This window comes from Oryza brachyantha, chromosome 5, assembly GCF_000231095.2.
Source record: "Oryza brachyantha chromosome 5, ObraRS2, whole genome shotgun sequence".
Lineage (NCBI taxonomy): Eukaryota > Viridiplantae > Streptophyta > Magnoliopsida > Poales > Poaceae > Oryza > Oryza brachyantha.
In genome coordinates, this window is record NC_023167.2 from 2,863,920 (window position 1) to 2,887,468 (window position 23,549).

The window sequence follows — 23,549 nt, forward strand, 5'->3', positions numbered from 1 at the left end:
GGTGGATGCGATTTTTTTGACTGGCATGAAGGGCCAACAAGCAGTTTTCTCAGAGATCTGTTGAATGATTTGCGCGATGCGGTGTGGTCACTAAGGAGGGAGAAGGATGAACTTGTTGTTGCTGTTAGGGAAGGGCAAGCCATGGCTCATGATGTAGATGCAGCTAGGGGGGAGTTGGCAGCGTTGAAGAAGCATGCTGCTGAGACCGATACAAAATTGATTCCGTTGAAAGAACAAAATCGTAGGCTAGAGAAGGATAGGTGCATGCTTTTTTTTGTTTTACTGGCAATCTGTGGTCTGTTTGTCATGGTTTGGGTGATGAATTGAGTAGTATCAGTAAATGTTATTAAATGAAGAGTGTACATATACAAGTTATGTATCATAAAGTTGGGCAATTCATCACATAATAATATGCCATAAGTCTGGCATAAGTTGGGCAATTCATCACATAATAATATGCAATAAGTCCGGAATGTAACACTTAATATCTTGCCTTTAAGTCTGGCAATTACATCACTAAATCAGCCATAGTCTGGACATAAGTCTTACATTACATGACATATAGCAGCACACATACTTCAAGTCTGGCAATATAATGCCTCAGAACCTAACATGAAGTCTGGCAACTCACACAGAAGTCTAGCATTAAGTCTTGCAAAACATCCTAGGAACTTCAAGTCTGGCAATATAATGCCTTAGAATATTACACATAACATAACATAGCAAATGGCAACACAGTTTGCAACAGATGACATCACAGCCTTCAACAAATGGCATCATAGTTTGGCAGATTCCCATGGAGGTATAAGTAGCAGTGGACCAGGAGTAGGTTTCTTTCCCTTGCCATTTCCTGGTTCTTGAGCTGATACAGAAACAGAAGCTTTCCCAGACTTGATCTGTACTGATGCACTTGTCGATCCCTGAGATCCTAGTACAATGGCTTGCAAATTGACAGTAGCGGAACCACCTTGATGTGTTGCAACTCTTGCTGTTGCATTGACCCTAACAACTTGGAATGCCTACAATATTTCAGAATTAGGTAAATGAATAAATGGTTTATTGTGCTATGAATGTAAAATTGACTGACGCTTGACTAACCTTTTGGTTGCTAGGAATTTTTGTCTTTGGCATGCTTGCAGCACTGATGGTGGCAGATGCAGCTGACTTCCTCTTCCTGCTTTGAGTTGAGCTCTGTGGTGTGTTTGATAGCACTATATGTTGGTCTGGGTTTGGAACTTGCTGAAGCATTGAAATGGTACTACCTACACCATTATGCTTATCACAAGTAGATCTGTTGTGGCCTACTTGCTTGCATTTCCTACATCTGATGATTGTTCCAATCTTGCTTGCCCTGGTTGCTTTGGCAGGTTCATGAGCCTCTCTTCTCCTCTCTGTCTTTGGCCTTCCTGGCATCTTGATGTACCCAGGAGCATTTAGTGGCTGTCTACCATCCTCTGGCCAAGAGCTCATCCCTTCTAGTGGCTGTAGGCAATGTGCATAAATCTTCTTAAATGTTTCCACTGAGTAGCAGTCAGCAATGTAACCATCAAGTTGACTAGTCTTATAGAATATGCAAGCAATAGCATGAGGGCAAGGCAATCCAGATAGCTGCCAATACCTGCATGAGCATTCCTTTTTGTCTAGTTGCACTGTAAATCTATGCTCATGATGTTTCACCTCATATGTCTCAGCCCCATTTGATATTGCATGACAAAATGCAGACTCAGCAATGTAAACATTCAACTTCTTTAATATACCAGGGCAAATAACTGTGTTCCATCTATTGGAGTTTGTTATTTGGTCCTTGATCCTAACCATTACTTTTCTTCTAATTGTCTCAAGCATGGTTATAATTGGGAAGAATCTTGCCTCTAGGATCCACTTGTTAAATGATTCACACAAATTATTATCTACAGAATCACAGTTTGAACCTACCTTAAACCAGGCTCTACTCCAATGTTGGGGATGTGTGTTCAAGATGGCTTGTGCTCCTGCATGAGTGACCAGCACCAGCTGTGCCCTTGCCAAATTGAACAGCATGGTGCAAGGAGCTTTGGCACACCTCCAAAACTTCTTTTGGTATTCTTTGTCATGGAAGTGCTTCTTCTAGTTGGCATAGATGTGTCTAGCACAATTTCTATATTCAGCCATTGGAGCCCATTTTTGAACAGCATTGAGAATCCCCTGCAAGCACAGATCAAGTCAGTACAAATGAAGATCTCATAAAAGACCATTAATACACAACATTATCTTCATTTCATACCTTTTGTTGGTCTGAAATGAAGACCCACCCTTCTCCATCACCAACATGCAAATCAGTACTCAATATATCCATGAACCAGTCCCATTCCTCATTGTTTTCTTTGTGAACTACTGCCCAAGCAATTGGATACATTTGATTATTTGCATCCCTTCCTAGAGCACAAATCAACTCTCCATTAGTTGCACCCTTGAAGAAACAACCATCAAGCCCTATAACTTTCCTGCAACCTGCTAGGAATCCTTTCTTCAGTGCACCTAAGCATATGTATATTCTCTTGAATACAGGTGGATCCATTCCCACCACTCTGTTCAAAACCACTGTGTTGCCTGGATTACTTCTAAGAAGCTCTAGCTAATAACTATACAACTTTTGGTACTGCCCTTTAGTTGCATCTAATGCTGCCTTCATCACTAATTGCTTTGCTCTTTTCAGACATCTCTTGCACCGTAGCCTTCATGTGTGCCAAGTTCCATGAAGGGTTGGCAAATATAAACTTGCCATACTTCTCAACTATCCTCCTTGAGGTCACAAGCTTATTATCTCTTCTGGGGGGCCATGCATGACAATTGTCCAGAGTAGCTATCTGCCAACTGTCAGACCTTGAAGTCTTTGACAACAAACATACCCAAGGGCAGTTGGGCCAGTCACATTTTGCTCTCACTCTTTTTGGATCACTTTTGATGAAGTTGATCACCTTTATTTCACTCAAGGCATATCTTGTAATGGCTGTCCTGAACTGAGCTTTGGAGTTAAACTTCATCCCAAGTTCAAAATGTGGAACAGTTGAATCCTCCTTGAACCTTGCATAATTGCTTGCTCTAATAGTAACCTCACCATCACTGCCTATCTCCTCTATGGACTCATCAGAGTCACCTTCTTCGTTACCACCTTCTTCAGCACCATCCTACATGACTGGATTGGTTTTATACCCCTCAAAAACAACATCATCCAGAATGTTTGCTTCGCCTGCCTTTATCTTCTTCATCAGCTGTTTGTACCGCTTTTTGATGTTCTCAGCCTCTTTCCCTTCATCTGATTCAGACTCATCCCCAGGAATGTAATTACTGTCTGTATCACTATCATCTTCTGCCTCAAAATTAAGCATCTCTTCTTGTTGTTTGTAAACAACCAGCCTCTTCTCAGACTCAACATTGTCTTCCAATCCTTGGATAGCACCATGTTCTTTCTGCTCATGTATACCTTGCAAATCTGGTTCACAATCTGAAACATCAACCACAATTGGCTCCTCTGCATATATCTCAGCCACACCTCCCACACAAATGCAGTCCGACATGAAATTGCACACCTTGTCGTCTACTAATGCCCGAAGCCCATCATCTAGCTCTCCCCAGGCACCAACCAGTGAAGAAGCGTGCCATCCATTACTTCGTAGTGGTCTCGTAGATGTCCTACTAACTCACGAAGGGACACCTTATCTCGGTCTATGTAAGACATTGCCTCCCTCCCACCACAATAACTCTTCTCTTTGCCTTGCACAACAAAAGTTCCCTTGAAATGAAACCGCACTGCAAGAGTGTCAAGTACGTTCATGGCTGCACCACTAGGGTTTCCTACATGCAAATTGGACAAAAATAAACCCTGTCAATGCACAGATCAAACCTAAATCCACATCCCAACCACCTTTTCGAGGCACTACGAAATAAAATATTGCCAAACACTAAACAATGCCAAATCCACATCAAATCCAAGATAAAAGTACAGATCCACTACTATATAAAACGACACCCAAATCGATAAACCACACAAATGTGAAGGAGAGAAGGGGGAAGGGGGAGGGGGGAAGGGGGGAGTAGGAGGCGTACCTACACAGATCCAGCTTTGGCTGACCAAACCGACCGCTGCGACGCCCTCCCTTGCCACCCCCAGTGTCGCCTTCTTCTCACCTTTCTCGTCGCCCCAGCACTTCTAGGGTTTTACTTGATCTGTACGTGCGACAAAGAGAGCAGGAGGAGTTCACGCGTCCTTAACTGAAACTCGTGCTGACTCGGCTTTTTGACCGAGGTCAATCCGCCACGTCGGACGAAACCACCCACAATACTGCCTGGTAATTGATTTGCACCGGTTTAAGCAATTGAGGGATGTGATATACCCGGTTTTGTGGTTGGAGGGCATGTTTCATACTCGGTCCATAGTTGAGGGAGTCAAAGTATACTTTTTCCAATACAAAATACCCTGTGGAAATACACGGGTTTGTACGTGGGTCCAATTGTCTCCGAGATATGGGCTGGGCCACACACGTGCTACAATGGCAATGATCATAGGAAGCAGGGCTGTAAGTCAGAGCGAATCCGAAAAGATTACCTCAGTTCGGATTGTTCTCTGCAACTTGGGAACATGAAGTTGAAATCGCTAGTAATCGCGGATCAGCATGCCACGGTGAATATGTACCCAGGCCCTGTACACACCGCCTGTCACACCCTGGGAATTGTCCTGATCTTTGTTTGTCCCCTCAAGAAAGGTGTGAGAGGACGTTGCAGATGTCGGGACGGACACGACTTCTAGCGCTAGAAGACCACAGGAAGAAACCCGGGACCAGAGCATGGCATGAGAATTATAATGACATCTTCTATTAGATGAATTATAATGATATTTTTCTAAACTAGCAAAATTATACATGGTTCCCAAATGGATAAATGCGGGGACTCCTTGACAGTGAGAGTGGCAGAATATCCAGGGAAAAGGTAAAATTAAAAAAAAACTTATGGGATTTTCTTCTTAATATGAATAGGGAGACAAATCCTATATTCCTTCCAAATAAAACAAGACACAAGTTACTCGTTTTGGGTCACCCTAAATAAACGTTTGTATTTAGTTATTATAGAAAACATAATGATATATAAAACTCCAAGGGTGATTGTTTGGCTATTTCATGCGACATATTTATAAATAAAAAATAATTTATAAATAAAACTTTTATTGCGTATTGTTAACAATCTAAAAACCAAAGTTAGAAAATTAACTTTGGTGAAAAAACATAAATAAACAATAAATTTAAAGTTAAAATTTCAAATTTTACTTATAAGTCTAGGCATAAAAAAAAGATGGGTGCAAACTAGTTTATCCACCGTTACTTCACGGGACCTCACATATATGCATAGGAATCCACTGCACGACGTCAGGGTATGAAGCTCCCTCTCTCACACACTCTCTCGGTCAATTACGATGAAAGAAAACTAGGGAACAAGCTATAAATCCTAGTAGTATTATACTTCTATTTTAGACCGACAATCGTAAGAAGCATTTGAACCCGAGCTCCAAAATTTTCAACATGGTATTCCTATTACGAAATAACAATTACTTGAGAGCAATTTGCAGTACTAGTCGTGCCACAACCCTGCAAAATATTAGAAAACATGACTGAATAATTGGTAAGAAACAAAAAAGTTTGACAGGAAATGTTGTGGCCAAAAACAGGACCCAGACAGGGGGCAACAAGGCAAAATTTTGTTACCATGGTCTATGATCTCTATGCCATCCGATAATTCTACGGATAAACTGACAGTTCTCCTGGAACGCTTGCGGATGTGATAAACATCAAGCTGTAAAGGCAATATAAATTTGTCAACAGAAATGTAATCCTGATTTTGGTTATCTGAAACTAACATAGAGTTTACTGATTCATAATAGTTTTACTCAAATTTGAAATTTTAAATGGCACTGTCTACCGGCACTATTGGTGATATCTTGGTTGGAATAAACAAAGACATCTTAGATACTACTTCAGTCAAGAGGTAAAAATAGCATGTTTCTGTTCTAGATTGGCTTCCTTCGGAACATGTGACTGTCTGTGGCCTTTCCAAATATTTGTCAGCAGGTAATAAGATTATAAGTAGGATGTCTTGGTCCTTTTCTATCTCTCCTTTGTCCTGTACTAGAACTACATGCTGAAGGATCTAGCTTTTTCTCATTCTAGTTTCTGCTCCTGTCAGTTATAATTAAACAGTGTTCTAGTGCCAAAAATGTAAGAATGTTAAACTGAAGACATTTGTTTCATTTTCATTAATAATGGAACAGAGGATCTGCCCTTCTACTGTAAAATTATTAAAAAACTCTGATGCTTCTGTTGTTGACAGCACGGATCACTTATTAGAATAATAATGGAAAGAGGGAGATGTTGAAGATCAAAGTTGTATAGTTTTTACATTACTTTTGTCAAGTTGCAATTTCTTGAAAAATAAAAAAATGCACCTCTATTGTTAGCCCAATAGAGTGGTGGTTTTGAGAAATTTGTATTAGGAGATAATATATGTGCCAAAGAAAATAACTTGTACTAAAATAAAAACGAAGAAATATCAATAAATAAAACCTTACCTCAACATTAACTTTGGAGTTCAGGTTGATTCCCTTCTCGAAATATTTCTCACAAACATCTAGCAGTACTTCTTCAAACTGAAAAGGAAATAGCTCAAGTCACTGGAAACAAATCTCGACAAATCTAGCATCTATAAGGCTAACATATTTCTACCTGAGTTCTAGTTGAAACGGCTTCTTGTTGACAATGAAAGATGACATCTCCAGCTCTAATACCTTTACTCTCAGCAGGAGAACCGAGAGATACCTAGAATCAAGTTAAAAGCACAGTAACAATCTACATCTGTGTTAAAACGTTAATTTCAATTAAACCACACTAGATTTGATAAAATCATCACAAATCCACATTATAAACATCAAAATTCAGATAAGTACGCCTTTATTTGCTTAAATTTCATATAGCTATGTTTTAACTATTGCGATTATTTGAAAGAATTGTCCCACTTCTTGGACTCACAAGTCCAAACCCTATTCAGATAGTCAAACAGAAAAGGCGAGGGCTTATGAGAACTGTGAACTACTGGTTGGTTCATTAGAAATTACCCAAACAATTACAAGTATAGTCCTGTGTGTAAGAAAGAAATGCTTATGAGAACTGTGAACTACTGGTTGGTTCATTAGAAATTACCCAAACAATTACAAGTATAGTCCTGTGTGTAAGAAAGAAATGTAGTTTATTAAAAATAGTTAAAAAAAAAGAGCATGGGTGCTGCATACAGCTAACAGAACTTATGTTTAGAAAACATGGAAAAGAAATTATACCTGTGCTACAATCAGACCAGAACTAATACCATAAACACGAGAAAGATGCTCTAAAATTGATATGTCCAGAAAAGTCACAGTCCTTAGCTTCAAACCAAGATGAGGACGACCAAGTTTCCTAAACCAAGTTACCATCAAATTATTAGATTCAAATAAATGGAATTTGTACAAAGCAAAGACAACAATCATATGTGAAAGTAAAAATCTTTCCCACCTGTTACAGTTTTCATACAAAAAAACTATCATATTTCAGTTGAATGTAAGCTGGAACATTTTACAAATCAAATGTCTAATTTACATTCCTTGACTATTTGGTCGGTTTAATTTCCGTCCTCCAAATATGAAATCAGAAAGAGAATGTCCTCCATCTATCTAAACCAGAAGTACGTCCTTGCACCCATTTGAGGGCGCTCATGGGCCACATTGGCATGCTAATGGGGTGCTTTCGCTGACACATCAGACAGGCACTAAACCCCCCGTGTCCCCTTCTCTATTTGACTAGTCAATGCATTCACCATTCACCTATCTTGCAAAATCTGTAACCTATTGCGTGTAATCATGCTGCTTGCTACTTAGAAATGGGTGGTTGCGGGGTGCAGCAGCACATGGAGACAACCAAGGAGCAACTGCAATGGAAACTAGACTTTGGTTTGCTCTAAATATATTCAACATCATCTTTTTTGTATAAATATATATGCAAGAATTGAGCAGATAGCTTTGCAGGCCACTTTCTGCTTGTTCCTTGTCATTTATTAGAACTTAGAAGCTTTACAAATAATCAAGAATTAAAATACCTGAATTTTTTCCATAATCTGAAACACTTGAGAATAAGGGAGCTTGGGATAAAAGCAACATTGGGGAAAGCATCTATAACCATTCCGGCAACATTCCCATTAAAATATGCCAATGCTCCTCCGTTGGAACCCTGAATAAATTAGGAATTAAGTTACAGCAAACAAGCTTATCTGAATAATAGTAATAATAAAGGAACCAAACAATTATTCATAATATCACCTTACAGTCCGAAGCATTAATGAATGAATAGAAATTTTTTTGGTGTCCACAGGGGTCCAATGCCAATAAACGTGTGCGTCTACAGATCAAATCAAGATTCTTATCTCTGGCTAGCACACACCCTTCACCACCAAATTCAAGCTCAAGATCTAACAATGCAACTTGTAGATCTGATGCTCCATTAACCTTAAAAAAGGCAATCTCATAGTGCTTGACAAGGTAGAGCAATTGCATCTCAGAGGTGGTCCCATCCAATAAGTGAGCAATCACCTGAAATTATAAGATGTGATTGAAAGCAAATGAAATTCACAGAACATTATTACACAAGAACTGAAATATAGAACAAACTATAATCCTTGAGAACATGGTGAAAACAACAAAGTAAACAAGAAACAAACGGCAATAAAAGAAGATATAGATAAGAATATTTTTAAGATTTTTTTGTGAAAAATAAGTAAATTCCTAGCAAGGGATGTCATTGAAGAAATATTTCGGAAACTATTGGTGAATGTATTAGCTAAAATATATTGGCCAGTCAATGAGTACAGTACAAGAGTGCACTTGGGCTGGAAATTTGTGTGTGGATGTGGGAGGGACGCTAATTAAGTCACTAATTCATTTCACATTAAACAAGCTAGGGACAGTTTATATCTAGTAGAAAGATGGATTTTCAATGAAATTTCCAATCATTCTTAACTTCAACCTGTGTAATATAATAAATGCTACAGCAGATCCAGCATGGATACCCGTAAACAAGAGAGAGGTAGTGGAGAAAAAGATCGGGGAGGAAGAAGGCAATGAGTCCCCTTCCTCCACCTGGTTGGATACATCCATGATGCTACCGAGATGAACAAAATATGCACTAAATCATCACTCGCCACTACCGAGATGAACAAAATATGCACTAAATCATCACTCGCCATAGGTTTCCTATTTGTATCACCAATAACTGAAGTATGAGACTACCAGAGGAAAATAAGAGCAACCACAATATAAGGTGAAATAACAACATCAAGGAAATACCAATAAGCAAAGCCTAAGCTAGTCATCAACAAAAGAATATGAAGCAGTGATCCAAGAACTAAGGTTGTTCACAAAGTTACCTTGACGTTGGGAGCGTAAATGTTGTTATCCTTCCAATCAGCCGATGCCTCTTTGGTGCATATGATTCGAGAAGAGGTGACAAGAATAGCAGATTTTTCATCGTGCTCAATGATGATACCCGTGCAGCGTTTGATTTCCTTCTCATCTATATATCAGTAAAAAGATTAACAAATTGATATATATATGCATATATGCATAAAGTAACTAAAAAGCAGTACCAGAGAAGAAAAAGTAATACCATGAGTCGATGAAAGACTTATAACTGATTTGGCTATACCAAGAACTGTACTCTTCTGATTTAGATTATGCCAATCGCCGATATTTTCAAAATCAAGGGATGGCTTGAGTGTAGGCAACTGTTGTTGAGCAGCTAAGACAATCAAAGATTACATTGATTAGAAACTGCATATAAAATTCAATGAAAACTAGAATTTTATGTACTCAATACAATAAAATGTGCTACATAATCAAAATTAGAATTCATCATTGGTTGGACATGTTTCTTTTTCCATATATCACTGTACAGAATTTCAGAAAACTTTCAAGAAAATAAAGACAAATTTGAGTAGACTTGTTTTAGTTTCAAAAATTGAAGTGTGCTCTCACGGGGGAGAGCAATTTTATTCTGAATATCTCAATCTAAATACAAATCCTTCAGATAGTAAGCAGAATTAGATATATGCGGAGAAAAAGGAATGGGACTAGCGTTGTTCTCCAAATGGAATACATCGTTCTCGCGTGGTTGTTCAACACTATCTCCTCCGACCTTCTTTAGGATATCCTCACCGCCGACACCACTGCCCGCGTCGTCTGGCGAGGTCTCGAGTACCAATTCCTTGGGATTCAGGAGCAACGTGCCCTCAAATTGAGAACCGAGTTCCACTTGAGAACCGAGTTCCACACGCTACAACAAGGCGACCTCACCGTCTCCGAGTATTGCCACGGGATGAAGGCTCTCATTGACGACTACGACGAACTAACCGCACACTCGTCCTCAACACCCTAAGTGGCATGTCCGACAAGTTCGCCCACCTGCTGTCACCCATCCTCATGCAACACCTATTCTTGACGTTCGCCAAGCTCAGCTCCATGCTTCACCTGGAGGAGATCACCAAGTCACCGCTCCACCACTCCGTTGGTCGTCTTCCTCGCTAGCACATCCAGCAGGAACAACAACGACAAGGCCACTAATCCAGCGAATGCGACTAATTTCGGTGCAAGGACTCAACGCAACGGTGGCACAGTAACAACAACTCACACAATCGCCGTCATCGCGGCGACGGCGGTGGCAACGGTGGTAGCGGCAACAATCAAGGCGGCAGCAGCGACAATCAAGTCGCCAACACTAGCGACACCAAACCAGCCTCGGGCAGCGCCCCACAGTAGCCGATGCCACTCAACCCATGGACCGGCTCGATCGATATGTGGCCGGGTCTTCTGGGCCGCGACGTCCTCGGCCCACGGCCGATCGGCCCACCTTTCGCGGGTGCTGCTTTTGCTGGCCCAATCGGCGCGCCACCACTAGCCCACTAGTGGCAGGTCGCCTAGGCACCAACACTTCAAGGAATATTGGGCCGACCGGCTCAGCAGGTGGTGTCTCAACCGCCCACCCCCACAGGCTTCCAGCAGCCCATGGGATGGTTCACCAGTTCTTTTCTCAATGGGACCAAGTGTCTCTCGTGGGCTCCTTCAACACCATGACGCTTCCACAACCCACAACGAATGAATGGTACATGGACATCGATGCTACGGCTCACATGACATCTGACTCTGATACCCTCCTTCACACACCTTCCAAACCCCAACTCTCCCTCCCACATAGTCGTCGGGAATGGCTCCACTATCCCAGTGTCTTCCATTGGGCAAAAAAGCCTACATCACCCCAAGCGCTCCTTCACACTTCGCGATATTCTTTGTTCTCCACTTATTATCAAAAACCTAATATTCATTCATCGTTTTGTTCTTGATAATTGGTGTTCTGTCGAGTTTGACCCTTTTGGTTTCTCTGTGAAGGACTTGCACACCAGGTCCGTGATTGCCAAATTCAATAGCTCTGTTCCACTCTACCCTCTCCACCATGCCATGTCTCCATCCACAGCCACCATAGCCCTCGCCACCACCACCACCGATATTTGACACGTCGTCTCGGTCACCTCAGCCACGACGCGCTCGCCCGGCTCTCCTTCCTTGTACCTCTGGTCAAAGGTGGATCCTCTGGAGTTTGCCACACTTGCCAGCTTGGACGGCATGTCCGTCTTCCCTTTGCCACCTCCGTCACTAGGGCTTCGGCCAATTTTGAGTTGATACATTGTGATTTGTGGACATCTCCTATCGTTAGTGTTTCGGGTTTCAAATATTATCTTGTCATTCTTGACGATTGTTCGCATTATGTATGGACTTTCCGGCTTGACTTTAAATCCGGTACTTTTTCCACCTTGTCCCATTTTTGCCTATGTTAAACTCAATTTTCCGCCACCATCCGCAACGTCCAATGTGACAATGGCCGTGAGTTTGATAACTCCGCCGCCCGCACTTTTTTCCTCACAAATGGGTGTTCATCTCCGTATGTCTTGCCCCCACACTTGTCCCCAAAATGGTAGAGCCAAGTGCATCCTCCGTTCCCTTAAATACATTGTTCGCTCCCTAGTATTCCAAGCTAGCCTTCCTAACACCTTTTGGGTTGAGGCCCTTCACACCGCCACTTAACTCATAAACCGACACCCGACCAAAACACTTGACCACCGGACCCCGTCCTTTGCCCTTTATGGAGTCCACCCCACCTATACACACCTCCACATATTTGGATGCAAGTGCTACCCTAATCTCTCCGCCACCACCCCCCCCCCCCAACAAACTTGCACCCCGCTCCACCATGTGTGTTTTCCTTGGCTACCCGCTCCACCACAAAGGTTACTGATGTTTTAATCCTACCACAAATAGTCATCATCCCTAGGCATGTTGTGTTTGATGAGAACTCATTCCTGTTTACTGAGGGTCCCACTAACTCTTCTAATGCAGCTGATTTTGAGTTTCTGGAGGACTTCGCTGCCCCTGTGTAGGCCATATCGGCACCCTCATCGGCTTGTAGCTCCTCTACCGGCTAACCACTTCGGCGCCCCTACACCGACGCCTCGGCAGGGCGCCCCTACACCGACGCCTCGGCAGGGCGCCCATTCACCTGGGTCGGCAGCCCGCTCGACCTCTTCAGCCAGGCCAACGTCGCTCGAGCCGCAATCGGTTGGGCCGACAACACCGCCACAGGCTGCCCACTCAACTAGGTCGGTCACCTCGTCCCCAGGTCGGCGCCCTGGTGGACCGACGAAGTCTGAGCCACACTCCACCTCCACTTCAGCTCGGCCAAGCCACAACTAGGCTCCTGGGTCATCGACCTCTTCCTCATCTCCACGACTGGACGGCCTATGTCTTCCACCGCACCCCACCGTCCCCACCTGACCTAGGTCGGCTCCGGTTGATGATGCCCCGGCACCACCGTCCGTGCTGAATGCCTCTCCTATCGTCAATGACCACGCCATGGCTACTTGCGGCAAGCATGGCATCCGCAAGGTTCCGAACTGGCTCAACCTCGACGTCGACACGCTTTCTCCCTTGCAAGGACATACAAGGTCGCCCTCGCCGACCCACACTGGCGCTCTGCCATGGAAGAGTTCTCCGTTCTCCACACTGGCGCTTGTTCCTCGCCCTCCCAATGTCAACATGGTGACTGGCAAGTGGATCTTCAGGCACAAGCTACAGGCCGACAGCTCCCTCGATCGCTACAAGGCTCAGTGGGTCCTTCGAGGTTTCACGCAACACCCTGGCGTCGACTTTGGCGAGACGTTCAGTCCCATCAAGTCCGCCACTGTGCACACCGTCCTCAGCTTCGCGGTCTCTCAGAGGTGGCCTATCATCAGCTAGACGTCAAGAACGCTTTCTTGCACAGTACCCTGCAGGAGACAGTCTACTGCATCCAGCCTCCCGGCTTTGGGGAAATTTAACTTTTTGCCACTCTTACAAGTGGTCAAAACAGATTGTCACTCATCTATGACATGTAGGCCCTCATGAGTCTATGACATGTGGGTCCAGTGGCAAATCTGTTATAAAAATTTATAGGAGTAAAAAGTTAAATGCCCCCTGACTTTGTCGACACCGCCCACCTTGACATGATGTGCCGACTCAACAAGTCCCTCTACAGCCTCAAGCAAGCACCCCACGCGTGGTACAGCCAGTCCGCCTCGTTCCTGCTATCGTTCGGCTTCGTGGAGGCTAAGTCCGACACATCCTTCTTCATTCTTCGTCGCGGCAATGACACCATCTACCTGCTCCTCTACATCGACAACATCGTTTTGACTGCATCCTCCACCAAACTTCTTCGCTGGGCAATCTCAGCAATGCAGTCCGAGTTCTCGATGAAGGACCTAGGCGACTTACACTACTTCCTCGGCGTTCGGGTTTCCCGGCAACCCTCTGGCCTCCTACTAAGCCAATGACATTATTGTCTCAACATCCTAGCTCGAGTAGGCATGACAGACTACAAGCCCTGCACCAGCCAAGCTCTCCACCACCGATGGTGTCCCAGTTGCTAACCCGACAGACTTTCGCAGACTTGTCGGGGTGCTCCAATACCTCAACTCCACCCGCCCTGAGATCGTCTAAGCCGTCTAGCAAGTCTACCTCCACATGCATGAACCCTAGGAGCCACACCTTTGCGCCCTTAAGAGCATTCTTCAGTACATCCACGACACGCTGGATCTCGGCCTTCACATCCAGCCTTCTATAGTACTGGATCTCGCCATCTACTCCGACACCGACTAGGCTAGTTGCACCGACACGAGGCGCTCCACATCTGGCTACGTTGTCTTCCTTGGCGACAACTTGGTGTCTTGGTCTTCCAAGCATAAAGTCACGGTGTCTCGCTCCAGCGTTGAGGCCGAGTACTATGTCGTCACTAACATTGTTGCTGAAGTAACCTGGCTTTGCTAGCACCTTCACGAGCTCCACTCGCTTCCGCCCAAGACCACCTTGGTCTACTACGACAACGTGAGTGCAGCCTACCTCTCCTCCAACCCGGTGCAACACCAGCGGACCAAGCACATCGAGATCGACCTCCACTTCGTTCGCGAGAAAGTGGCGGTTGGCGCGATTCGGGTCCTTCATGTGCCCACTTCCTCCCAATATACCAACATCTTCACCAAGGGGCTCCCTTCGCCGGTCTTCACGGAGTTCCATTCCAATCTCAATGTCCGCTAGCATGGTGTTGTGACTACGGGGGATGTTGGAATGTAAATCGTGTTTCCTCCATTACCGGCTTCCCTTCCATCTCCTCCTGATCTTGTCTCCATAAATCGTTAGTATGGAAGGTGAAGGCCTATACATGTAATGTTCCGTGATCAATCTATCATCACGTTGAGTCATTCTGTCAAACATGTTTTAGTTCAAAAAACTGTAGTGCGCTCTCCCAGGAGAGAGCAATTTCAGTCTGAAAATCTCGATGAGATGCAAGTCCTTCAGGTGGCAAACAAAATTGGATGTATATGAAAGAAGGAAGTGGGAGTTGAGTGTGTTGTGTTTATACCTAGTTTTTTCTGGTACTTCAAGTATCCTTCACGGTAGATCTTGCCCGCCTCCTCATCGTTGTTATATTCGCAGACCAGAACTCCACGGTCGGTTCTTGTCGACTTCACCAAGAGCGATTTCGGGCGACGAATCGGAGAACTGTACCCAGATGAGTCCGAAGAAGCAGCACCATCCTTCTCCGTCGTCGATGTCGACTGAACATTATGCTCTCTCTTCCTCTTCCTCGCCCCCTTCCCCCTCTTCCTCTTCCTCTTCTGCGCCCCCTTCCTGACTTGCGGCACGGGTGATGTAGCAGTGGACGACGGGTCTGCAGCCCCGGCAACGGCGGAAGGGCGCAGAGCAAACGAACCCTCCCTGAACCTTACGGTGGCGGAGGCGCCCAATCGAGAGAATTCTTCCGACGAAGACTCGTACTCCATCCGAAGCCACCGTCGCCCACCGGACCCCGACGGATCATCCCCGGGCGGCGCCGGCGCGGGGGCCGCTGCCTCCTGATTCTCCAGACGCTGGCCATCGCCGCCGGACCCCGAGGGCGGCGCCGGCGTGGGGGCCGCTGCATCCTGCTTCTCCGGACGCTGGCCATCGCCGCCGCCGGACCCCGACGGATCATCCCCGGGCGGCGCCAGCGCGGGGGCCGCTGCATCCTGCTTCTCCGGACGCTGGCCATCGCCGCCGCCGGGCCCCGACGGATCATCCCCGGGCGGCGCCGGCGCGGGGGCCGCTGCATCCTGCTTCTCCGGACGCTGGCCATCGCCGCCGTTCGCCGCCTGCGATGCCAGCCACATTGATCTCCGCCGCATTGATCTCTCCGCTTCGCTTCTCAAGGACACAGGGAGGAGAAGATGCGATGCTTCGTGGTTTGTATCTAGTCCGTCCGCCCACACCTACTTTCCCCACGTCGCACAGACCTGGTGCGATTTAGTCGGGCAGGTCGATCGCTCCCCCCAGCGCTAGCGATCGGATTTTTCATATCACCTGTGTCGTGATCAAAGATTGTTATAGTAATTGTATTATAATATAACAGAATAAAAAATGCAAAAACATTTTATTCCTTCGTCATGTCATATGAACTGGCTGTCATGTGAACTGGCTGATCAATTTCTTTCAGCAGATGAAGTGAAGTAGTGTTTTTTTGTTTGGAGCGTCCTAGATCTAATGCCATTCTTCAGATAATAATGGATTTGAATGTTGTTTAATAGGTTGTCTCGAACATCTGGATACGATAAATATTAGAGACTCTCTAAATATTATATTAATTTAATTTACTGGAAGGAAAACAAATATTTAAATTTAGAAAATCAAATCACAATCATGTACAGCCTCACTGCTCCAGTATTAAATGATTTTAAAATGCTCCCTCGGAAAATATATGCACCATAATTTATTTGAGTTTTTTCATAAAGATCAATATGTCTGGAGGGTGGAGGGTAGATACGTGGAGTTATTCATAGCGACGCTTTTTTGCATGCATGATGTGTCAGCAGGGACTCGGTTATAGGGTATTAATCCACTGATTAAAATGATCCTTTAAAAACGATTGCAAGGAAAAATGGTGTCGTGTGATCACCGTGTATCTATGATTCAATCATAAATTTATTTATATATTCCCCTATTAAATGATTGCAAAAAGGATTATTTAAAACCGATATGTTCAATGGTAAGCACTAAAACGGGTGCTTATATAAAATAAAAAAATGTTAAAATCACAATCAGGTACAACCCCACTGCTCCAAGAATTGCGGTACTTAAACAAAGTTGCGGTTCATAATTACATAAGCAAATATCTAACATTTCGCATCTATCTAACACCTGATGCGATCAACGAATTCTTGTGTGTCTACAGGAATATTCTCTTTAGCTTTATTTTCATTGAACTTCGATATGCTGATGAAAAACTCGGTCCTCAATTTAATCCCATCTGCACATATTGTATTTTGGATGAATATCAGAATACACACATTTAATGTAATTGAGTAGCAGTAGTACATAATCTACTATACTCACCGAACATATCGATGATAGTTTTTTACCATCCCATGAGCGCATGAAGTCAAAAGAACAAAGAAGCCTGACACTTTAAATTTATGCAGGCAAATACAGATAAATTTCTTATGTTTAGGTTGTACCAGTCATCTGTTTTTGGGACACCCGTTGGTATTTCTCTATTTCAGAAATAAATATTATCTTTCCAAGTTGGGTTGGCTACTTGCATGGCAAGGTTAACATTCATGGATATATTATTTATCTTGTGAACATAGGGCATGGTTAGAGGATGACCCCCATATGAATTAATTATAAGCTTTCATATTATTATGATAATGAAATAATTGCATAACTAGATGATTGTTAAGTTTAAAAGGCTTTTTTTGGTTTATTAGTTCCACTTAGTGGAAGATTTGAAACAATTTAGAAATATTGCATTACTCGTATTTCGAAGGAGAGTTTTATGCTCCATTACCTTTTCTTTTCTAATCAATTATTTAAAAATATCACCATCTAATATAGCACCGTCAGCTTTAGAAAGGTCGGCAAACTCATGTATGGATGGATGTCTGCCGACTATTCTTTCGAAAGCACGAATTTCTTGTAAGGCTAATTGGTCTTCAGCCGTTAAAGGTTCTAATGGCTGGTCATCATCGGAGTCTGTAGCATACTCCTCTTGATATGTTTCGACCACGTCCTCCTCACAAATAATTTCATTCGCAGGCTCGTCATGTCCCTCGTCTTCTTCTCCATCAGTCCTCATGGTCTTCCTGTTCAGCCTCCTCATCACAGTCATCATTTTCGCCACCTTCCACTCCCTCCTCCTCGTGCTCAGGTTCATCCCCTCCTCATCACACGCCGATAGTACTCTCCCCTCATCGGAGTCTTCTTCACCCTCCTCATATTCATCCCCGTATTGGCCCCGGGTCATGAAGTATCACCTCCGTGCGAGCAAATACCTCTATACATTTAAATTGTGACTCTCTTACGAGTTGTACGTAAATCTCCCATCCCATTTGATCATTCAAGCTAACAACGTACTTATGGCCTTGGCCTACATCATAACGACCACCGATCTCCAACATTTCATTTTTATTTGTCCATCCAAGAGTGTCTCTAACTCTGGACTTCAGTTGATCTAGGGTTGGGTGTGCATTGAACAACAAAACTTTCATACTCATTTCCTTAAAATCGACATGTCCATCCATGTTTGTTTCTACCACTCTGCCACCGTAGTACACACGGACAACTCTATCCATCTACACCATAATTTGATTTTACATTAGCCAACTACTTACATACCAATGTACAAGTGGTGCTATATTCGTACCGCAGATAACTAACAAATATCTCATGCCATGTCAAAATTATCGATATTAATATCACATTATTTGTACGTGTAGAAAAATTATTGATTTGTACAAACCATACCAACAAAATTAAACAACAAATATGCCAATGTTAACTAATGAGACAAGTCAATTGAAACATATTATTACAAATGTACTCCTAAATGCACAAAGTTTTTTTACCACACCATTTCTTCGGTACTCCCATGCAAATATTAACAATCCATTTGTTTCATCAACTCACATCATTGCTATCTCAACATTCATACATCACAACAACTAACTAGCCATGCACTTTCATCCATAGGTAGGCAAAAAAAAAGCAAAACAATTATGAAAAAAACACGAATACAATAGTTCATCCATCACATTATCAAATCCCATCAAAACAAATGAGCATTTCACACTACATTGGCTAGAAACAACTATTTTTCCAAAACAAACAATTATAAAAAAACGAAGTAAAATGGTTTGATATTGAGGGGATTTGGAAGGGATCGGGGAGAGTAGGGAGAGAAGAGGGAGGCTGCTGCCTGCCTCAGGCTGGAGAGGAGAAGAGAAATGAAAGGAGAAGGGAGAAGGGAGGGTGGGGGAGGGGAAAGTGGCGCCGGCCCCACTGCCAGGGGTCGGCGCCATGTTCCATGGCGTCGTCCCCCCCCCCCCCCCACGTCAGCGCCACGTAGGATACCCGCGACCCCAGTCAACAGGGCTCGGTGCCGACTAACATGGCGCCGTAGTGTACTACTTCAACGCCACGGGGCGTGGCACGATCTATAGATATATTCGTGGAATATGTTTGGCAAGGAGTCCATTTATAGAATATGTTTCTGAAAAAGGCTACAGTGTGCAAATTTTTCTCAAAGACAAGATAGCGGTCAATCCAACCACAACCCAATGAATGGATCCACTCGGTTGCAACATCATGTGTAAGGTATTATGTCTTGTCTTCGTCTATACTCCCATTGTTGTGAGGCCACTCCCACTGTGGCATTTAAGCCTACGTGGATGCAGGAGCATAGAGCCGAAACCACACGCTTTGAATGCTCGGTAGTGTTGTAAATTTCTAAATACCAAGTATACTACACACGCATTTCTGTTAATAATCCAAAGATTTAGTTTTGGAATTACACACTCGTCTTTTTTTTCTGCTTATACTTATAAACCAAGATTTGAACTTTTCATCTTAAATTTGGAGTTGATTTTGGGGATTTTACACTTAACTTTATTTTTCATTGTTGGCTTTTAGATCACTAATAATACGTATATAAAATTTTTATTTATAAATTATTTTTTCTTAAAAATATACTCTTTTTCTATGAAAAAGCCAAATAATCATCCCTTAATTTGAATGGAGATTTATTGGTAGAATAGCCAGTCGCCTCAAGTACTAATGCGTCATGATCTGTCACTTACATGAAATCTAAAGATTGAAAGGCCTTGGGCTAAAGAATGAAAAAGAATCAGGCGCAAAGAAGGAAAAGTTTTATACGTTTTGTAGGAAACAACAAAATTTCGTATGGAAAACCCAATGTTGCAAATCAAATCAAGCATGAATGAATATAGTATAATAGGCATTGGTCCAGAGGTTTTTAACAAGATTTTGTATGGAAATCCAATGTTGCAAATCAAATCAAGACTGAATGAATATAGTGTCATGGGCATGGTACCTGGGGTTTTTAGTCCCATAGGATACCCCTTATCCTATTATTACATTAGTTTAGTTGGACAGAGAGTTGAAATTTGTTAGGACAGAAACAGGATTGGATTGGTTAGAGCATGACCAATAGATGTCCAAAAACTTATTATCAAAATTGTATTTATAGTATTTTTTAAGTTAATTTTAAGACATAAATAGATTATTTTCTCCGGTAAATATCTAAAAACTAAACTCCCAATAATAAATAGTAGGCCCACCTAACAAAAGAAAAAGAAAAATGTGTTATGCTCACTCACACATAATGCTATCCGTCTCACGCACATTTGTCTTAGGGCACGTACAAAAGTGTTTATTAGCTGACTCTCTTAATCGTCACATAAGCAAATTTGGTGATCTGAAGAAAATAGAGGCAATGAGAGAGAAATGTTGTTGTCATACATGACAACGGCTTAGAGTTGACTCTTAGCATTTATTAAAGCAAACTTGATTACATGAGGGTGGATAAAAAAGAAAGCAGTGTAATATAATATATGTTATTGCATTAATAAAGAAATCATATATGACTCTACCTTTATACGTACTATTATAAAATAGGTTTTTATTATTAACGTGAATTAGATAAGAGTCCATAGCGGGCTCTACCTTTGAACATGCCCTTAGGAGCCGACGCGCTTCCTCACTAGCGGAGAGTGAGAATGGGATGCAAAAGAACTATAATTTTGATATTTTTGGTCTTTTTTAAAAAATATTTTATAAATAGACTATTAAAAGAACTTATTATACGAATGTATCTTTTTGACCATGCAAACATCATTGACGCCGTCGTTGAATAGGATATTGATCTTGGGTCCCTTTCTTGGTGGTCACGTAGGCATTAGAGTTGACACAGTGTCCTATCCTAACAAAACTATCAATATTTTTTTCGTTTCTGCTTATGCTTATAACCTAAAATTTAAATTTAGTTGATTTTAAAGTTTTTCTCTAAATTTTATTTTTTATCTTAGATTTTGGATCGCTAAAAATATATAAATATTTTTATTCATAAATTATTTTTTATTTAGAAATATGTTGTTTGATTTTTCTATGAAAAAAACGAACAATCACCCCTTAATAACAAAAGAAAGGGTCCTACGGAACTAAAAACTTCGGCCAAATGCCCACGACACATCAAAAAAACTTAGAATTCCTAGATAAATTACTTCATGCTCTCTGTAAAATTCCAATTAAAAACCTTTTTATTCCAAACATTCACATAGACTACAAGTCAAATTTGAAGGGCTTTAATTCTCCATAAAACCAACTCCAGGGTTTTTCAGTGCTTGATGCCTAAAAGGCCAAGCCACAGCAACATTGACAACTACGTATCGATCAGTTCAAAGGAGATCACAGAATTACGTGTGCAATCCAGAAAAAAACTCCAAGGTCCTCGATGTATCTCCCAGTCCCAGGCTACATCGGTAATCGCCAGATTTCCCAGTTTAGAATTCTGAATTTGACGCAGACAAATTTGCCTGTTGCAGTTCTGAGGTCAATTGGCAATGCTGTCATTGATGTTCTTGCAGCTCTGGACAATTCTCAAATATCTGATATAACTGTAGTTCACCAATTACAGGCTTTCAGGTCATACACCTTCTATGGGAACTTAACACAACTAAAGATACTGGTTCTCTCGCTAAATAATCTCTAATACTAAATTTTCACAGATTGCACGCGATACTTCAATCCATCAGCAAATCCAGATATTTTGTTTGCAGGGATAATTCCAGAGTTTGTCTTCATAATACCTGTATTGGAGCATTAAGATCAAACCAGCTTTCAGTCCCTCTTAGCGTTCTTCCCAATCAATCTTCGGTTCTTCATCATTGGCATTGATTGACTTGGGAAACAATAACTTAAAGTAGATCCATAGCACACACCTTTCATTTGGAATTAAACAAAACTGACTCAGCTCACCCTCTCACATAATAGTCTGACAATATTGTATGGAGAATGGTGTTTTTGTCTTCTCCTGACTTCAAATGATATAACTAGCAATTTTTGAACATAAATGAGCTCCTATTGTTCTTGAGTTTTTCAAATAACATCAGAATCTTTGACTTCTCAAGCAACTGAATTAATGAAGATATACCCAAACGGATATGGCCATGCGGCGGCTTAATCTCTTCTACTAAGTGGCATCAACCTCTCTACCCTATTACACACGATGATATATCAGCAGTTGATCTCAGTTATGATATGCTTCAACGAATCATGCACAAACTATAAATTACATAGGATCCTTGCTCTTTCAACCCATTTGGAAGTCTGCAAGAATTAAAAACCCAAAGTCAAGAATCAGGATGTATTAGAAGTTAAAGACGCAAAAAAAAAAAAAAGGATTCCTTTTATCCTATTGAAAAGTGATCATGGTTGCCAGTAAGCCCAGGAAAATACTGTGTTCTTTTTAAGCATTGATGAATGATAAATGAATGCTAAGAGAAACTATTGTAATGCATATTTTCCAATTATTGTGATAAGGATATGTTGTTAAGATAACTTTGGGTCAATCAGCAGTTGAGCACCAGTTCTAGACCTTGACCTTCTAAATACATGATTAAGTTAAAAAAAGGGCAGACCAAAGAAATTAGCACGTACTTCATTTGACTACAACCTACAAAGAAACTGGAACAAAAGCATCTGTACACCCAAAAAGCTGAAGCAGAAAAGAAGAAAAATAAACAAGCACAAAGTATTCAATTACTAGCTGTCTGAAATTTGACCTTACTGCCTGGTTACTCCAGGTATTGCCTGCTCCTGGATAGATAAACAAACAATTGATAACCAATCCACTCACTTCAGATTTGCTCAGCAAAAAGAGAACCTTAAACGAATTGAGTATCCATACTTTGACCATTTGACCTTACTGCCTGGTTACTCCAGGTGTTGCCTGCTCCTGGATAGATAAACAAAAAATTGATAACCAATCCACTCACTTCAGATTTGCTCAGCAAAAATAGAACCTTAAACAAACTGAGTATCCGTATTGTGACCATTGTAGTATTTGAGTTAACCAGGTTTTGTTGAATCTAACTGAGATGGTAGCATTTTGCCTGTGATTCTGATTAATTTTACCGCACAATAGTCTGTTACATATTGTCATCTGACAAAAAAGTTAAGCATGAAAAGTGGAACTCATTACTTATCATATGCACAAAATGGATTTGTAAAAACAAAAACAAGAAATCTGAAAGGAAATAAAGTAGAGATGCTCCATTAGGTAATATATAGAACTGATTGCACACACTCGTAGATAAATGTTGCATAGTTTGCAAATTGCTGCTTTACATGGACGAGGGTTCCTTCTTAATATGAACCCAAATGTGAAAACAGGACAATTAACATGCACAAAATTTCCAGCCTATTACATTATTTAGTATACACAAACTGAAAATTAAATCACTGACGCTTCGCTTGTCCATGGTAATCAGGGATTCAGGGGGAAAAACTAGCTCGCAGTAGCAAAGGGCATCCG

General features: G+C 42.1%; 2 protein-coding genes across 4 annotated transcripts; both read right to left on the reverse strand.

Moving 5' to 3' along the window:
* Window positions 1-429: 429 nt before the first annotated feature.
* Window positions 430-5,096, reverse strand: LOC102704057. 2 transcript variants are annotated; one of them, XM_006654023.3, is made up of 5 exons: window positions 4,087-5,085; window positions 2,264-3,834; window positions 1,936-2,184; window positions 1,099-1,482; window positions 430-1,019 (listed from the first exon to the last, which is right to left on the reverse strand). In XM_006654023.3, the coding sequence occupies exons 3-5, from the start codon at window positions 2,038-2,040 to the stop codon at window positions 777-779; spliced, it is 732 nt and encodes a 243-aa protein (XP_006654086.2). In that variant the 5' UTR covers window positions 2,041-2,184; window positions 2,264-3,834; window positions 4,087-5,085; the 3' UTR covers window positions 430-776. The 2 variants fall into 2 exon arrangements, with proteins under 2 accessions (XP_006654086.2, XP_006654085.2); XM_006654022.3 differs by having other exon boundaries at window positions 1,099-2,184; window positions 4,087-5,096.
* A 184-nt stretch (window positions 5,097-5,280) lies between these two features.
* LOC102700341 lies at window positions 5,281-15,970 on the reverse strand. 2 transcript variants are annotated; one of them, XM_006654963.3, is made up of 10 exons: window positions 15,048-15,959; window positions 9,714-9,845; window positions 9,475-9,620; window positions 8,372-8,641; window positions 8,152-8,282; window positions 7,358-7,475; window positions 6,750-6,842; window positions 6,596-6,673; window positions 5,736-5,823; window positions 5,281-5,618 (listed from the first exon to the last, which is right to left on the reverse strand). In XM_006654963.3, the coding sequence occupies exons 1-10, from the start codon at window positions 15,847-15,849 to the stop codon at window positions 5,602-5,604; spliced, it is 1,875 nt and encodes a 624-aa protein (XP_006655026.3). In that variant the 5' UTR covers window positions 15,850-15,959; the 3' UTR covers window positions 5,281-5,601. The 2 variants fall into 2 exon arrangements, with proteins under 2 accessions (XP_006655026.3, XP_015692818.2); XM_015837332.2 differs by lacking the exons at window positions 5,281-5,618; window positions 5,736-5,823; window positions 6,596-6,673 and having other exon boundaries at window positions 6,790-6,872; window positions 15,048-15,970.
* Window positions 15,971-23,549: the final 7,579 nt, after the last annotated feature.

Bases quoted from the DNA above. Each gene is read 5' to 3' on its own strand.
- LOC102704057 (XM_006654022.3), bottom strand. From the start codon at position 2,040: ATGCTGTTCAATTTGGCAAGGGCACAGCTGGTGCTGGTCACTCATGCA. The intron at 1,020-1,098 runs GTTAGTCAAGCG...GAAATATTGTAG, and splicing joins AAATTCCTAGCAACCAAAAG to GCATTCCAAGTTGTTAGGGT.
- LOC102700341 (XM_006654963.3), bottom strand. From the start codon at position 15,849: ATGCGGCGGAGATCAATGTGGCTGGCATCGCAGGCGGCGAACGGCGGC. The intron at 9,621-9,713 runs GTATTACTTTTT...ACTGATATATAG, and splicing joins AAGTCTTTCATCGACTCATG to ATGAGAAGGAAATCAAACGC. The intron at 5,824-6,595 runs GTAAGGTTTTAT...TTGCCTTTACAG, and splicing joins ACTCCAAAGTTAATGTTGAG to CTTGATGTTTATCACATCCG.